Source organism: Lynx canadensis, chromosome A2, assembly GCF_007474595.2.
Source record: "Lynx canadensis isolate LIC74 chromosome A2, mLynCan4.pri.v2, whole genome shotgun sequence".
NCBI classification, from domain to species: Eukaryota; Metazoa; Chordata; class Mammalia; order Carnivora; family Felidae; genus Lynx; species Lynx canadensis.
In genome coordinates, this window is record NC_044304.2 from 90,555,866 (window position 1) to 90,574,190 (window position 18,325).

General features: G+C 37.9%; 1 protein-coding gene across 5 annotated transcripts in view; it reads left to right on the top strand.

Moving 5' to 3' along the window:
- Nucleotides 1–18,325, top strand: part of DMTF1 (cyclin D binding myb like transcription factor 1) — a 45,442-nt gene that overhangs the window by 25,673 nt on the left and 1,444 nt on the right. For all 5 annotated transcript variants that reach the window (XM_030307871.1, XM_030307870.1, XM_030307872.1 and 2 more), the window contains 10 exons: nt 2,073–2,230; nt 3,358–3,390; nt 4,294–4,403; nt 8,107–8,335; nt 9,552–9,703; nt 11,000–11,209; nt 13,766–13,851; nt 16,445–16,600; nt 17,103–17,477; nt 18,068–18,215. In XM_030307871.1, the coding sequence (XP_030163731.1) occupies nt 2,073–2,230; nt 3,358–3,390; nt 4,294–4,403; nt 8,107–8,335; nt 9,552–9,703; nt 11,000–11,209; nt 13,766–13,851; nt 16,445–16,600; nt 17,103–17,477; nt 18,068–18,215 (1,657 nt within the window). The remainder of the gene's footprint in view (nt 1–2,072; nt 2,231–3,357; nt 3,391–4,293; nt 4,404–8,106; nt 8,336–9,551; nt 9,704–10,999; nt 11,210–13,765; nt 13,852–16,444; nt 16,601–17,102; nt 17,478–18,067; nt 18,216–18,325) is intronic.

An 18,325-nucleotide genomic window follows, 5' to 3' on the forward strand; every position in this document is an offset into this window, starting at 1 on the left:
AGCGAGCAAGCGAGCACGCATATGCGAGGGACAAAGAAAAGAAATACAATCCTAAACAGGCTCCGTGCTCTCAGCGCATAGCCTGATGTGGGGCTCCATCTCCCCAAGCCCTGAGATCATGGCCTGAGCCAAAATCAAGAGTGGGATGCTTGACTGACTGAGCCACCCAAGTGCCCCTAGACATTCTTAATGTATGCTGGTTACTAATGGTTTTTTTGTTTATTTGTATTGTAGATATCTTGTCCCAATTCAGTGGCCTAGCATTTCCTTCTCCCTAGGGGTCATATGATGAAAAAAGATTCTTAATTTTCAATATAAAAATAATCATTTTTACCTTTATATTTTGCATGGTTGTTTAAGGTACTCCTCCTCTGCGTCAAGGACATAAAAGTTTTAGTTTTGCCTTTCATACTGATTTTTTTTCCCATAGCTGTGAGATAGGATTTCACTGTTGTTGGGGTTTTTTGTTTTATTTTGTATGGATGGCAGTTGTCCTGGCATCATTATGGAATATCAGTCTTTTCCCAATGTACAATGTCCATTCTGTCCCAGATCTAGTTTCCACACATTTGTTTCTAGGTTTTCTAATATGTTCCCAGGTTCTGTTTGTTGATACCTGCACAAGTATAGATAAATGTGGGACAAGTCTCTTTATGAATGTCTTGGCTAGTTTTGGCTCTTTGCTCTTCCTTTATAAATTTAGAATCAGGTTGCAGAGAATGGAAACTGTTGGGATTTGTTGGGGGGCTGCATTGAATCTGTGCATCAGTTTGAGGGGAATTCACATCTTTATAGTATTTCATCTTGCTACTGAGAACATCGTATAGCCCTCCATTGTAGTGAATTCCTCTTTAATGCCTTTTGATAGTTTGTTTTCCTCCATGAAGGACTTGGGTAACTTGCCTAAGATTTAGTCCTATTGCTTTTAATTTTGATGTTACTGTAAATGAGAACTTGTAAACTTTGTTAGGAACTTTCTATAGAAACGCAAATAAATGACTTTATATATTGACTTCGTAAGCGGCAGCCTTGCTAAATATTTTCTTTTATCAAATTGTCAGCAAAACCAAACTTGATATTTATATTTATATTTTTTCCATAAATCTTATAATTAATAACTAATTTTTTCTGAAATTAACACAAATTTGTATTCCTGGAATAAGCTCACTTTTTGCATTGATTATTAACCTTTTTATACATTGTTGAGTTCATTGTGCTAAAATACTTTAAGGACTTAGAGGATCTATGTTAATGAATGAGCTTACCTGAAAAATCTTTTCTGAAACTGTCCTTGTCTGGTTTTGTTATTGAGGTTATGTCAGCCTAATAAAAGAGAATGAAGAAGTGTCCCGCCTGTTTTTCTATACCCTAGAATAGTTTAAAAATCAGAATTATCTTGATTGTTTGGCAGGATTTACCTATAAAGCCATGTGGGCCTGGTGTTTCTATTGTGAGAAAATTATTAATAACTTATTAAATATTCTTGATGGTCTAGATTTTCTTTCTCTTCCTGAGTCTATTTTGGTAAGTTTAATTTTTCTAGGAGTTTGTTCATTTTATGTAAGTTTTCAAATTTATTGCCATAGAATTTTCATAATGTTTAATTCTCTACTCTGTAGCATTTCTATTTAGGCCCCATGTTTTTCATTTCCAGTATGGTTTTGTCTTTTAGTTTTGCTGTAAGTTTATCTTTTCATATTTTATTAGTCTTAATGGATCTTTTGAAAGAAGCATTTTTTAGCATTGCTTGTCATTTCTGTTACTTGATTCCTCATTCCATTAATTTTGTTATGATTTTCTACTTTAGATTTTAATATTTTTCTGTTTTAAAAGGGGTTGACACAACTTTACTGAATTTTATACAGTTTCTTTTTGGAACATTAAAGTATCACTTTATTATCTCTTGAAACATTCTAAAGTTTATATTTGACTTATTAATGAATTAACAATGCATTATTTTTCTAAATGCCATTGGTGATCTTGAACATAAAAGAAACAACTTTTAAAAAGCATAGTATATCCATATGCATTTTATCAGAAATCCCTAAATCAAAGAAATGTAACCCATTTAGGCACGCGGAATAAAAGATGCTACAGAAATCATCTTTGAGATGTCAAAAGACGAAAGAAAAGATTTCTACAGGACTATAGCATGGGGTCTGAACCGGCCTTTGTTTGCAGTTTATAGAAGAGTGCTTCGCATGTATGATGACAGAAACCATGTGGGAAAGTATGAAAACTTGTAATGCTGCATGTTTTCATGTAATTAGGGGAAATACCTTAAGGAGCTTTCATTTTTTAAAGTATAGTTATGATTAAAACTTTAATTGGAGACAGCTATGATTAGTTTGTTGTGTTAATATTTTTTCTCTCCATTTCCATGTTATAAATATGGAAACCTCATTTTAACAAGGGCTCCTAGAAACTAGAATCTAAATCCCCTTATATATGTCAGATTTTAGACTTAGCTGTCTTCATGCATCAAACTCTGCTTTGTAATAAAGTAACATTATAATAAAATGTATTATAGTGGTTAAAGATTTAGGAGTGTGGAAAAACCTCAATTCATCAGTAACATTGTTCTTATTCAATTTTTTTTTTTTATAGTATAGCATTTCCTAGGTTAGTGACTTTTTTTTTTTTTAATAAAACCAGAGTGGAAAAATAACTAAATTTCTGAATACAATGCATGGATTTCTGTTATAGGCAACATTTATGGGAAGGCATCTTTTTTTCAACTCAATGATTATATAGTGTTACTAACATATTTATAATTTCTCTTTGGAAATTTTAGGTAGTCATAGGACAGCTTATTAGATACTGCTTTTAAAAAGAAATTGCAATGGCTGTTTTGAGTACTTGCCCAACTAAAGAAAAAGAGCCTTTACATTAAAGCAAGAGTATGGCAGATGTCCATGCATGGGTAGTGGAAATGAAGAGAATTTTAAATTTTTCAGTGCCTTGTGAGAATTCACCATAGATTTGCATCTTGGCTCTGGTTTATAATGTCATGCATAAGTCTTTCGGAATAACTATCAGAGGACCTGAAACCAGTTTTGAAATAAAGGGAAAGTTAAACAGAATAGGAGCAAATATGTTTTAAATGTTGAATTTTCCTAGAGAAAAATATACATTAATTACTTTTGTTACAGCTAAAAGTTTTTTTTTTTGCAAAAAAAATAGAAGCATTAGTTTTAATTTTCAGTCATTTGCCTTGAAATTAGTCACTTTAAAAATATTATCATTATGCTAAGTGACTTACCATTTGGCTCCCTAAGTGAAAATCTGATTTTTATCAAGGTTGTTTAGCATTCTTTGTTTTAATTCATCTTTTTAAAAATTTGTTTAAATTTCTAGATATACACCTGAAGAAATTGAAAAGCTCAAGGAGTAAGTTTAACAATTTTTTTCCTTTTCATTAATTCTGATAGTTGGGTTTTACCTTTCTAAAAAAATATCTTTGTGTTTAAAACTTTTATTTTGAAAATGTCAAGAGAGTTTTAGTAGACTGGTATATTTAATCCTGCTGTTAAGCATGAGACCGTAAAAAAGAACTTTTCAGATCCATACGTGCAGAGTATGCCCATAAATGCCCATAAATTTAGTCTCCTGTTGTGAGCTGCCGAATGAAATGTGTGGCAGACCACTGATAAGGGTTACAGAAGAGACTAGATGGCCATTCTTGGTGGCCTGAAGACTGGACCTCAGGAACCTACATACGGAATTAAAACCAGGGTTGTGCTACTCTGTGTTTAAAATGATGACTTAGCAAATGTTTTACTTAATATCTGGGCGGACTCTACCTTATAAAGGCTATTTCACAGGAAAAATAATTTTGCTTCGTTGAGCAGGACCATAAAGTATGGGTAAATGGATTGTATGGATCATGGTGAAAATTGAAGGCTGGTCCTTGTTATAATGATAGCACCTTGTGAAACTTTTTCAGATGACTGAGAAGAGCTTGTTAGGAGTACTCAAAAGGGAACAATCTGGGGATTGCCTGGGAGATTGTCAGTAACCTGAGGGGAAATTTGGTCTTTTTTGAACACATATCCAAGTTACTTATTTCTTCTCTGACCCAGGAAAAAGGCAATTGCTGCCTGTTTTTTTTTCACCCACAGACAACTGTGGACCCCAAAAAAAGGCCACACTTTCAAACTTTGGCTCTCAAAGTATTGCTGCCCACAACTTCCAAACCACTCAAATGGGAAGAAGAAGAATGAAGAATAAATGATGAAATTAAAAGGGAGAAAACAGTTGAACCAAATGCTGATTGGCAGACTCTTGTTTTAGGCTCCGGATAAAGCATGGCAATGACTGGGCAACAATAGGGGCGGCGCTAGGAAGAAGCGCGTCTTCCGTCAAAGATCGGTGCCGACTGATGAAGGATACTTGCAACACAGGTACTGTGAGCGCCCCCGCTGGCTTCTCTGGTCTCCATTGGCGCTTCCTGGCCTTTCACATATGCCCTGTCTTCTGTCCTGGGAAGAAATTTGTCATTCACTTTGTAGCAGGAATTTAACTCTTAGAAACCTTAGTCTCCAGTGAAAACTAGTAACCAATTGTGAACTCTCTGTTACATCAGAATTTTTTTTTAGATGGCAAGCTTATAAATCCATTAAGCACAAAGCATGTTTTCACCAGTTCTAAAGATCCTTAGGTTTTTTGGGTTTTTTGCCACAAGTCAGAAGCACAAACCTACATCTAGTAATTAGTGCTTTAGCCTCTTATCTTGTTAGATATCCAATGAATTCAATCTTAGTTTATCATGCAAGTAAAACATTAACGTTTTAGGTTACCAAAGACTGAAAGCTATCTTAACAATTACCCATGAAAACTTAAGAGACCGACAAAATTAACTGTCACTTTAAGTCATCCTTTTGTTAACAAATTGGAACAGAGATAACATGAGCTTATTTGACCCTCAGCAAATCAAGGTAGAATAAAAGTTTTTTTTAATGTTAATAAACATCTATCTCAAACCAACAAACTTAAATTAGCTTAAACACTGAATACGTTTTACTTGAGTCCACGTAAGACAATTTGTTCCCCTTGGTTAATTTTTACCTGCAACGTTGGTGGGGAAATCTGACATCGGTGGTCTTTGTTCCTGGACATCTAGGGTGGGAGGAGGAGCTGATGGTGCCTGAGGCATTGAGGAGCCAGTTGTGCCAGCCGCCCCCCAGGTGGTGCAGAAACAGGAGTGGGGAAGGGAAGACAGAAGAGACAGGTGCCAGCGGAAGGCAGAGAAGAGAATTCCCAGTTTTAAATCTTGGCAGCTCAGACAGAGGAGCAGACTCCAGGTTTCTTTTGTTTTGTTTGCCACCAGTGGAACGAGACAGTCCATGTCAGTCCTGAGAAGACAGGGAATTTCCCTGAAACAAAAGGAGTTTCGGCAGCTGCTTGGGAATATTCCCTCAAGTCCCCGTTCTGAGGTAGAATAACCAGAGACATTTGGCTCGAATTGTAGTCGTTGACCAAGGAAATGAAGGAGACACAAGTCCCCATACACAGTCACACGGCGACTCCAACATGCTGCCCAGCACCAACACCTTAGTGTTGCAGCTTTGTTCCTCGTCCCTTGTGGAACTACTAGTGCACCTCTGGGAGGTGATCAGGCTCCCCTTCTGCCTCTTACGGGCAGGTCTGCCAAAACGAACCTGGGTTCTTAGAAGGCTGATGGGCATCCCCGAGCCGGTTCCTGGGCCTCTTGGGTTCCATGAGCACCTACGGGGGTTGTTGCCCCGGTGTGCCAGGAGGGCTGGTCTCCTGTGGATCAAGCGGCCTGCTGGCACCAGGTGAGGCTGCCTCTCCCGGCACCCGGAGGTTTGCAGCCCCGGTGGCAAAGGAGGTGGAAATGCACTGTCTGAATCCCAGACGAGCCCCCCAGTAATGTAGCAGGATTCTTGCACAGAGAGTCATAACACCAAGGCTTTTCTTTCCAGGAAGCAACTTTATTCCTGCTGGCACCACTCAGTTGGGTTCGTACCCAAAGAACTGAGCCCCGAACGCCACGTGGTGTAGTTTTCTATGTATTTTTTTACTTCGTCTCCCATATATGGTAACACACAAACATGTGGTCTGATGTTAAGTGGTCTCATTTTACAAGGTCTTGAGGGATGTTGTCAAGTAAGCAAATAGCAAGGTTGCCTTGAGGGTTTTTTTTTTCCTTTTCTTTCCTTAGGGAGGGGACCCTACCACAATTTTAATTCAGATTTTATTTTCTAGTCTTGCTTTTTCATCAAGCTTTATAGACCTAAGTAATCCTTCAGTTTTCTTTTGTGTGAGATGACACTGTTCACAGGGACACATCTCACTTTTCAGTCGTTTTAGGTATGTACCATGTTTCCTTTTTGTAGCAACTCATAACTGCTCCGGTTGTGAAAGTATTTATCATTAAGGCTTACATACAGGAGTTTGTTTTAATTTAAGCCCATCTAACTGTGGAGCTTACGTTAACAAGCTTATCAACTCAGGTTTATAAAACACTTTAGTTCAGGCAGATCACAACTTAAGAAGTTATATTCCAAAGGTGTGGCTCTCTTTTGCTTATTTCAAACAAATAAGTATATTTTTCCATAGAAAAAAACTTGCGACTTTTGTTTCAACCCCCAGACCACAAATGCCTTTTTAACTTTTAACAGATGACACTGTTAAACCTAACCTTTGTGATCAACAACAGTATTTAGGCTTTGCCACTAACTCTCACTCAATCTTTCTGAGCCTCAGTTTCCTCTGTAAAAAAGAAAGAGGTTAGAATGATCTCATTGTTCCCTTTTAGCCCCAAAATTCTCTGAAGGATCCACACTCTGCTCATTCTTTGAATTAAAAAAAAAAAAAACAGTTATCAAGTTAAGCTTTCAGTGTATATATTTTCTGTTTTCACCTCCCTATCCTGCTAAAGTGGAATTAGGAATATTTTCTGAGTAACCATTCCACCAGCACTATGACCTGCAAGACAGTGAGAACAGAAATTCCACTAACTCTTGTTATTCTGTGAATGACAGCTTAATGAATGAAGCTGGAATAGGAGCTTTAGATTTAGGATGGGACCCTAGCGTTTTATGTAAGACATTCTGAGAGCAGAACCCCTTTTGTTAGCATAATAATGGAAAAACACTGCCATTTCCTGATTGCCAGTCTGAGGGATTGATTCGCCTGTTTGCTTTTCATGTTGCTACATAGTATTTCTGATCATGACTTCTCTTTTTTTGTACCACACTATGAGACACTCATGCTAAAGTAGGAGAGCAGGATTTTGCCTTGAGTATGTGGTATCCAGAACTATGCCTAGCACATAATAGATGTTCAGTAAATATTTGTTGAATGAATGGAATCCCTGAAGCAGGCATAGTGGCACTTTTGAAATTTTCTAGATATTTTTAGTTACTAATAACAAAATGGAAACAGAAGTGGGAGGGGTAAAAAGTTTCTCTTCTTTTCCCGTTTTTCTGCTTGATCCTTAAGAAAAGACCAAAGAGAATCATTTGGTATTATTACTGGTTTATGGCTTCAGGAAAGCCTTGAGTAAAATCATGTGTGAGTGCCAGTCTCAGACTTCTCTTTTATCACAGTTTCTTGGAGTTGGGATGGGGGGAAAGGAAATCATGTAAACCTAGTTTTCATTTTTACTAAAATGGGCGGAAGCCCATAGGAGTTACACCATTCATTACTGTAATGAAGGATCTCTGTTGGCTTACTACATTTCTGCAGAGCAGGAATCTTAGGTGATACTAAGTAAAAATTGTGTGTTTCTTTGTCCATCATGCCATTCGTGAAGCTCTTCCTACTTACAATTAATGCAACTTGACAGTACAGAATTCTTTCTAGGTATATATTGGTTAGTTTTTCTTTCCTTTAAGAGTCGGTCATTGTTTTCTACAAGACTCTGTATTTTCTTTGATACCAAGAACCTTACTGGGCTAGTATAGGCTAGTAAAACAACGGTCTTAGTAGATGTGTGCAGTTTCCCACCCCCGGGTCATTCAGAAATACTTTGGGTGTTACTGTGTACTTCCCATCAGTCCTTGGAAATACAGGGCTGAATCTGATTTGGAAAAAAAAAAAAAAGTAGCAGTAGTAGTCTAGATGATTTCCTTCTTTTAGGGAAGTGGACAGAAGAAGAGGAAAAGAGACTTGCAGAGGTGGTTCATGAATTGACAAGCACTGAGCCCGGTGACATAGTGACACAGGGCGTGTCTTGGGCAGCTGTGGCAGAACGAGTGGGGACCCGCTCAGAAAAGCAGTGTCGCTCTAAATGGCTCAACTACCTGAACTGGAAACAAAGTGGAGGTACTGAATGGACCAAGGAAGATGAAATCAATCTCATCCTCAGGTTCGTGTCCTAGATCTTTTAATAACAAAAGCTGCTTAATGGCTCTAGGTATCTTGATGGATTTTCCTCTTTGGGTCTCCCTAGATGCCTAATGTCTGAAAAGCATCCTTTCCATAGAGAAAGGATCCATAGAGGATCCTTCAGATCCTATGTATTTCATATTGAGCTTTTTTTGTTTTGTGTTCCTTTTTAGTGGATTTAGTGCTCGTGCAAAGTAGCAGATTGAAGGCGTAGAGACTGAAGTCCTCTCTATCCACAGAACAGGTATGGCACAGGCGGTGGCCCTGCAGCTTGCCACCGTCCCAGCAATGTGCCTCACTCCTAGCAGAGGGAGACCGTGTCAAGGGGAAGAGGGCTGTTCAGTCTCCATGCCCTTCACTCTTGGGCTGTTTGGATTGCCAAGAAGGGGGTTCAACTACAGTTACCCCACACCTTCATACTGGGCCGAATCAGATACTTCCATTTCACACGTATCCAAACATAGCTAGGAGATAATCCTAAGCTTCTTTTTTAAATTAGTCGTTTTAACCATTAAGAATCAGTGACCCAAATGGGCAAAAATACCAGCAAGAAAACGTTTGAGACCTTGAAGTAATAGAAGCTACTCCCTCCTGAAAATCAAAATCATCATGACAGTTGAAGCTAGAAAACAAGTAGACTGTTCATACCCCAAAATTTAGTTGTGCTATTATAATGGTTGTTAATGTTTTGGTTGTTGCTGGAGCATTGTTTTTGTTTTTTTCAACATTTTATTTGGGGTTTTGTTTTTAATACACTTTTTGTAAATAGTCGTCTACAAATAGCTCATTTCTAAACATTTTTAGTATAGAAACGGAAAAGCTCAGATGTAGGAAATAACTTGCTCTAACACACTATAAAACATTGCAGAACACTATACAACTAAACCTGCTCTTATCCTGTTCTAGTAACCTTTAGCTACTCCCTTTCCTTTACAGTGTTTCATCTTGTTGTCACCATTTACACTCGGGCCCATCAGTTGCACCATTAACAAAAGGCTCTTGCTGGTGGGATTTCATAGCTCTCAGCTCTGGAAGCAGTGTGCACTCCTGGAATCCCTTCCTTCCCATACACCTTAACAAAGCATCTCCAACATAAGTTGACATTCCCTTTATTGCCATTGCCATCACGTGTAGTCAGAGGAGGTTTCTTACAGAGAAATAAATAACATGTAACAAATGGTTGTTTTAACCTGTAGGATAGCAGAGCTTGATGTAGCTGATGAAAATGACATAAACTGGGATCTGTTAGCAGAGGGATGGAGCAGTGTCCGTTCACCACAGTGGCTTCGAAGTAAATGGTGGACCATCAAAAGGCAAATTGCAAATCATAAGGATGTTTCGTTTCCTGGTAATGTATTATTTGATTCTTAAGTCCTTCCCAAGTCTTACCATTTTTATTCCTCAGGACTTACTTAGAGGTTAGAAGTTCTTTGCCTCAGCTAGAGATCTGAATCATGGCAGAACTTCATTTAAACCTCTGCCCTATTTTGGGGGGCAACTGTCTTTTCTTCCCTTGAGAAGAGTTGATGTGATTTGTAATTCTTAAAGCAGCTGAGATGAAAATATACACAATTGACATACATTCTTGTTCTCATATAAACTGTGAAGAAGAAATTGATTTTAGATATTGTGTACAAAGATGTATTTTTGAAAACAGGTTTAAATCAACTTTTATGTGTTGAATAATTTCAAATATCTTAACTGGGTTTGTCATTTAGAGAAATTCCTTAGTGGTTTTATAGTACAAAGACTAAATTGTAATTCGTTTGTTATCTAAATCTAGAGATATTAACTTGGGTTTGCTTAAAATGAGGCAGAGCACGTTTGGCTCTTCATTGCCTGCTTTGCACATAGGGTGTGCATCTAAGTCGTACAGTCTGTTTAATTAAGGTCATCAAATTCATTCCCCTTGGTATAGTTCTCCAACTTCCCATTTTTCCAAAGGAAAATTATATTCTGAAGAACTCTGGCTTGATGAAAATATATATTTTTTTTAACACATAGTTATAAATTTATAAATCAGGTGTTAAACCCAGAAGAGTGAGTGAATACTAATGTGACATGAACCCACCCAGATTTTACTATCACCTGAAAGGGCTTATGGAGTTTATCATGACTAGTGGAGGGTGACAAGTGTAGATTTTGCTTTCCTGTACAAGAATTCAAGGTGGTTGCAGAGTACTGTTTGCTAAAGATGAGCTGCTACTCTGGAGGTGTGAGTTAAGTGTCCTTGAGTCCTGGAGGGGGTTGGAGGGCGTACACTATTCGTTTTGAAAAGAAAATAAGCTACGTTGCATTAACAATATTCTTCTTAAGTAATAAGAATTTTATCCTGAAGCCTTAGGACATTGAAGAGGTCTTATTTTCATGTTCCACACAGGGTTTTGTGTTTTTTCTAATGCATCTTGGTTGACAAGAATAATACTATGAATTTTTTTAATTTCTTGTGATGGATAGTGTTTCCACAAATTTCCAGACAGGTTGTAGCCTTAAAATATTTTTATTACTATTTTGCTGAGATCTCACATGCAGTATACAATTATTTATTCCAAATACTTTCCCTCCTTACCCCCACCTCCCTTGCTGCTTAGATGGTGGTCTGTCGGAGAATCAATGTTCTTTTTGTCTACCCATCTCCCTTCAGTCTTAATAAAAGGTCTTAAACAGTTACATGAGAACCAAAAAAACAACCCAACGCTTTTGGAGAGTAAATCAGGATCTGGAGTTCCAAACAGTAATTCCAATTCCAGTGTACAGCATGTCCAGATCAGAGTCGCCCGCTTGGAAGACAGCACAGCCATGTCTCCAAGCCCCGTGGCAGCCTTGCAGATTCCGGTCCAGATCACCCATGTCTGTAAGTGTTTATTACTCAAGACCCCTTGCCATTATGGGACCTATACAATTTGTTAATGGCTTTACCATCTAATACCCTTCATTCTTCTAGAATGTGGATAGAAATTTGTACAAGTTGACAAAGGCAGTCCAAGGCATTTTATGTTTATTAGCTCAATATTTGCACAAAAGTTGAGTGTGACAGGAAGGACTGATAACCAACTGCCCAGCCTTCATAAACCATTTGAAATCCTTTCTTTTAGATGTTACAAAGAATGATTAATAAAATACTACCTGAACTCTAGTCAGTTTAGTAAGGAAATAAACTTCACAAGGTGGCACATCATTTGTAGTAATTCACCAGAAGGCACAGGGATTGGGGGTGGACTTGAGGCCATATGTAGAAGAAATGGTTTTGATGAGATTAAAGACTTTCTTCAGGAAGTGAAGAGCCAGTTTCCTGTGGGAACTGTTGTGTTTACCCTTCTTTTCCTTAGCCTCTGACATTTTTTGTGCTTAAGGAGATTATGAGAAACCAACAGTTGGTATAGGGAGGGAAACTTATTTCCTGAGATCTAAACCAGGTTGATATTTCTGCCCTTTTTTCCATGATAGAGTAACAGAAAAAGAATGAAAATAAAATTCTCAGAACCATATTATTATTCACGTTCACCTCATTTCTTTTCTCTCCCTAAATGCTATGCCTATGGCAAGGTCGTTGCCGAGAGTATACCAATTGCTGTGTGTCATTCTCAGTCAGGGGATTATTGGCATTTTGAGTGGGACAATTCATTGTTACCAGGGCTGTCCTACACATTGTAAGATGCTCCTATCCCTTGACCTCACCCACAGAATGCCAGTAATACTTTCTAATCATTATGGCAAAATATAAAAACACCCTACAGGGTTTCAAATGTACCCTATGATCCCATTTTGAGAATCACTGAGCTATCTATTGGTGGTAGTAACACCTCCTGTATCCAGTGACTGTCAAAGTTACCTTGGATCTTTAATCATGCCTGTCTTACAGTCCTAGTTTAAGTTTGGTTATTTGCATTAGCTTTCCACCAATGTAATATAAAGGCATGAAAAAATTCGTTAGCCCTGTTTATTTTCCCTTATAGTATGAAGAATTGCAAAGCAACTGAAATTACTGGTCTGCCACGAATATGAGAGCTACTGTTGGCTATAGATTGTGCAGAGACTGGTAGAACTTTCCTTGGACATTGGAATGACTATAGTTACTGGCAATACAGACATTTTAGAATTGGTACCCTAATATTTACAAGATGGCTTTTTTTTTTTAAATATATGTAGAATAATTTTCTTTCAGCAAGAAATGTGAGTACAGTAAGAGTTTTACAACACATCAGTTACTGTTTGCATTCAGGCTAAAATCTCAGGATTGTTTTTTCCTTTGTGTTAGGAGTCAGGGATTGTTACACTTTAAGCCAGAATAGTAAATATAAACATGGTAGGGTCTGGAGCCCACATAGGTCTTTGTGGAATATTCTGGTTTGTTTTTAAACAATCCTGTAAAAATGTAAAAACCATTCTTCGCTTTGGGCCACATCTGCCCCTACCCATAGTTTGTTTACCCATGACTTAGGTTATTTATTGGGAATCACTTTAAATTATTCTAGGTATGATCTTAAGAATCCATCTAATAGAGAAATAACATAAATCAAGTGCATTTATTTTGAAAAGGGTCTCTTCCTTTCTCACTGAGATGTATTATAGTTGTAAAAACTACAGATTAAAAGCCGATTCCAAATCTTTTTTTCACATGGGTTTATCTGCAGGTACAATTGAAAGCACCAAGAGATAACATGTCTTCTAGTTATAGTTCCTAATAACCTTGATCAGGTGTAACCAACACTGCCCAAGTTTAAATAAAGCCTCAACTGACACATCTATAAGGAGATTATATGATGTGATCTCTAATGAGCTGTTCAGTCTCCCATATGTGGTATTCTGAAATAGTATTCTCTTATATTTCATGTTTTTGGTCCTCCCAACAACTCCCATGATGTAGGAAGGACAGCCAAAATCTCTAAACATTAATAAGTTAAGTTCAAATTAAGTTACTTGCTCAGGTTTACATTCTCAGAAGTAATGTTGCTAGAACTAAAGCCTCGTGTTTGGGGACTACTGTTCCAGTCATCTGTACTTGCTTACCAGAATATCCAGGGAAAATTTATTTTTTTTATCCACTTTCTCTTGCTTTGTAAGTTAGCCTTAGTGTCTCCCTCTTACTTCTTAATACTAGAAATATTTTGTGATTAATACCAGGGGTTAACAGGTACTGTATCACAGCTAGTCATCTCTGTCCTTGTAGTGCAAAGGCAACCATAGAAAATAAACAGGTGTGGCCCTGCTCCTCTAATATTTTATTTACAAAAACTGGTAGTGGGCTGGATTTGGGTATGAGCCGTGGTTTGCCAACCCTGATCTATGCCATCCCAGGTAAATCCATTAGATTTCTTCTCTCATAAGATTAAATGACTTCAGGTTTCCATGCAAATTATTCAGTATGAGAATATGTCTTTTATTTATTTTGTCCTTGTTCTCACCATAGCTTCAACGGAGTCCCCTGCCACTACTGTTGACTCGGAAACAATAACACTAAACAGTGGAACGCTACAGACATTTGAGATTCTTCCAGTGAGTAACACTGCACAAAATAGATATTGGCCATTTTATGCATTAAAAAAATTACTGGTTTTACACTGTTATCACATGAACAAAAGAAACAGAAATTACCATGAATGGCATTACGTACAACTATGTCCGTGTTTTTGAGACCAGATGGTTAAGAGGACATAAATCAGACTTTCACTTTTATAATTAACTTCAGTCTTTTTTTTCACCTGTATATAAGCCAATAATAATATATGAAAGTGACAGTGCTTAATGAGTAGGGTGCATGCTATGGATTTGTATGGAGTCCTTTTTTTAATTTGCCATTTTAATAATTTTTAAATTTTTTATTGTTTTTAATTTTTAAAGTATTTTTAAGTTGATTTATTTATTTTGAGAGAGAAAGCGTGAGTGGGGGAGGGGCAAAAGGTGAGAGAGAATCCCAAGCAGGATCTGCACTGTCAGCACAGAGCCCGATGTAGGGCTCAAACACACAAACCGTGAGGTGATGACCTGAGCCAAAGTCGGATGCTCAACCGACTAAGCCATCCTGGTGCCCCTGGGTGGAGTGCTAAACAGACACCATGTGCAACCAAGAAGTTTATACTGGTTATCTGAGAAAAGGTTTGTGGAATGAATTATTTCACAGTACTCTCAGTAAATACCGTACTAGCCCCTTTGCAAAAGAATCTTGCAGTTCCTAAAAAGGTAAAACAATATAGTTAACATCTGAGCCACCAATTCTAATCCAATATATATTCATTTCTCTTGAAATGAAAGCGCGTTTGCATAAACTTGGAACATGAATGTTTGTATTCATAATAACCAAAAAGTGGAAACGCACATGTCCATCCCAATGAATGGGTAATTAAAATGTGCTATAGCCACACAATTACTCAGCAGTAAAAAGGAACAAAGGAAGTACTGATAACATGTCCCTGGGATGAACCTTGAAGACATTTTGCTAAGTGAAATGAGATGCAAAATACTGTAAAGTGTTTGACTCCTGTTTCTTTGAAATGTCTAAAATAGGCAAATCTGTAGAGACAAAAAAAAAAAAGTAGATTAATGCCTATTATGAGGTTTCCTAAGAGGTTTTGGGGAGCAATGGGCCATGATTGCTAATTTGAATGGGTTTTTCTTTTGGGTGTGGTAGAAAAATTTTAAGTCCTTGTTCTTGTTCTGTTTACTAAAATGGGTAATGCCCAAAATTAGCTCATTTTTCAGGAAGAATATAGAAAGTAGATAGTATTTAAATTATGAGGTATTAGTGCAAGAATTTATCCTCTGCACAGCCAAATCTCATGAGGATGGCCAACACAGCAAGAAGTTCTCTTTTAGAACAATTTTGGAACTTTTACTAGCAACTTACTTAACCTAAGCTTCCACTTCTTAATCCTGTGGTCTCCAAAACAGGAATGTGTTTATCACAGGTGGATAACCTTTGCCAACTCCCTTCCTGCCCCTGGCCAAAGTAATAAATACACATACATTTAGAGTATGTGTCCAGGTTTTAACTTGGGTTACGATCAAGTATTTAGAAACTTCTGTCCTAATTTAGTAAAAGAGGATGATAATAGTGCTTCAGCTTCAAAAAACTGATTATGTGAATTTAAGTGTATTAAATAAAATGCATATATGTAATATTTACTGTCCTGCCTGACCACATGTAATTTACTAAAGGTATTTATTAAAAGATCAGCTTTTACTTCTATGAAGAGGGAAGAAAGAAATTGAGCCCCCGTGTGCCAGACACTCTTTTGTAATAATTTGTAATGCTCACAACCCCTTCCCTGGGGGTTAGTGATTATGCCCCCTTTGCCAATAAGGAAACCTAGATTCATTGAATTAGTACCCAGAAGAGTTGTTGTGACTCAAGTACACAAGACCACAGGCTGTAGGACTTCAATGTCACCCTGTCTTTCAAATGCAAATACTTTCCTGTGGGGGTGGGGGAGGAAGGATAAAGCAAACTGAAATTATTCTATAGAAACCTATGGCTGTGAAAGACTTGATGTTGAATAGTTTTGTTAGTTTTATTTAAAAAAAAATCTCCAGAGATAAACATATTATCAGTTAACCAGCTTTTCAAATAGGAATTTTCTTTTTCATTCAGATTTTGAATTGCTATCCATGTACATTTCTTCTTATACTATGAAAAAAATCTGTCCAGGTCAACTCTGCTGTAGTACCTTTTCAAAAATGTGAAACTTTAAAAAAGTGGGGGGCTGGGGGGGCGGAGATTGCCAGTTTTATATGTGGTAAAGGAAGATTGTGCAGGTAGGTTACTGCACTGGACACAGTGGCTTAGGCAGCCATTCTTGGTGCCTTGAAATAAATAGCTAAGACCAGATCATAGACATACATGAGAGTGAAGAGCAGGATCAGGGCTTGACCTGGTCTCTCTGGTAAATCTCCAGAACAACTAAGGACTTGGGACAAGTCAAGAATATTATAGTCTTCATTTTGTTACTTGATGGCACCTTCAGGATGGGGAAATATGTGTGTGGCTAAACTGAAGTCCCTGTTTTGGATGTACAGCTAGACTTATAAGTGTACATAAGCGTACTTACTCCGTGTTCTTGCACCTGTATTGATCTTCATTTTTTTCCCTTAGTCTTTCCATTTACAGCCCACTGGCACTCCAGGCACATACCTACTTCAGACAAGCTCAAGCCAAGGCCTTCCCCTGACTCTGACGGCTAGTCCCACAGTAACCCTGACAGCTGCTGCTCCTGCTTCTCCTGAACAGATTATTGTCCATGCTCTATCCGTATGTTACCTTCGTTCCTTGATTTTTCTATTTTCTCTAGACTGGCTAAACTGATAAGTGTCACCAAATGGCTTTTATTTTTAATACTATGATGAAACCCATGTGCCTTCAAAAATAATGTATCTCGGGGGGAAAAATCGATTATGTATTCCCTTCAAGTATCCAAGTACTTGTTAGGGAACAGGATTTGTTGACAGAAAGTTTAAGAACCAGAACTAATGTCGTCCATTTATTTAAACAATGTTTCCTACCACCGTTGCCTTGGGAACAAGGTTTTACACCATCACTCTGCCTTCATTGGGATATAACCCTCATCCCATGTCTGTCTTTACAGGAGATTGACAGGGGTTTTAGAAAAATAGTGTAAGAATTCAACCATTCCAGAGGGGAGGGGTGGGGAAGGGACAGTAGGGTACCATCTGTAGATGGTATTTTTTGTCTGTAACACGAGTCTGGTAGGTCCTTTTTCACTTTACCATTGCTTTTCTTTAACATTTTATAGCCAGAACATTTGTTGAACACAAGTGACAATGTCACAGTACAGTGTCACACACCAAGAGTCATCATCCAGACTGTTGCCACAGAGGACATCACTTCTTCCATGTCCCAAGCAGAACTGACGGTAGATAGTGATATTCACTCATCTGATTTTCCTGAGCCTCCAGATGCCCTAGAAGCAGACACTTTCCCCGATGAAATTCATCAGCCTAAGATAACTGTAGAGCCATCATTTAATGATGCTCATGTGTCCAAATTCAGTAACCAAAATAGCACAGAACTGATGGATAGTGTTATGGTCAGAACAGAAGAAATCTCTGACACCGACCTTAAACAAGAGGAGTCGTCTTCTCCTTTAGCCCGTGCTTACGTTACTGAGGTAAGTTGCAGCCAGGGAAACAGGCTCTGGGTTCTTGCCTTGAGCCTCAAACCTGCAGTTTTTAAAGAGCCTAAAAATGATCTGGGGGACGTAAAGGTCATGCATCCTCCAATACCTTCCTTTTTTCTCTAGACACAAAATCAAGTGCAAACCCCTACCTGTGACCTCACAAGTATCCGTCAGACAGCAGTATTGCTCTTAGCACTGTGCTTCACTAAAACCTTTCCCCCCTATCCTTCCAGTAGACTGAGAATTGTTTGTTGAAAACCTATGGAATCATTTTCAGGAGGGTGGTTAATAATAGGTCCTGATGGTTCAGCTTAACCACCTTACTGACTCCAGTGTAACAGCATTTGTTTCTTCTACATTCAGGGAACCTGTAACTGAATTGCTTCTTTTAGGTTCTGTTTTGTCAATATTTAAGAGAGTAGGGGATCATTACTTTTGTCCATTTTAAGGCTTCATTTTTCTTTGCTTTATAAAATATGGGACAGTGTTTGAATTTAAGTCCTTTTAAACCTAAATGTGTTAGGGATCTTAAAACTGACAAAGAAGTCAGAATCTGATTTTTTTGAATTGCTATTGTTTAGGACCTCGAGTCTCCTACCATAGAAGAACAAGTTGATCAGACAACCATTGACGATGAAACAATACTTATTGTTCCTTCACCACATGGCTTTATCCAGGCATCTGACGTTATCGATACCGAATCGGTCTTGCCTTTGACGACGCTAACAGGTACTATAATAGAACTGCATCCTGTGCCTGCTACATCTTAAGGGGAAAGTCAGGCTCCTTAGTTCTGTTGTTTTAGTCTTGATCCAACAGTAGTTCATCATCTTGTTTAA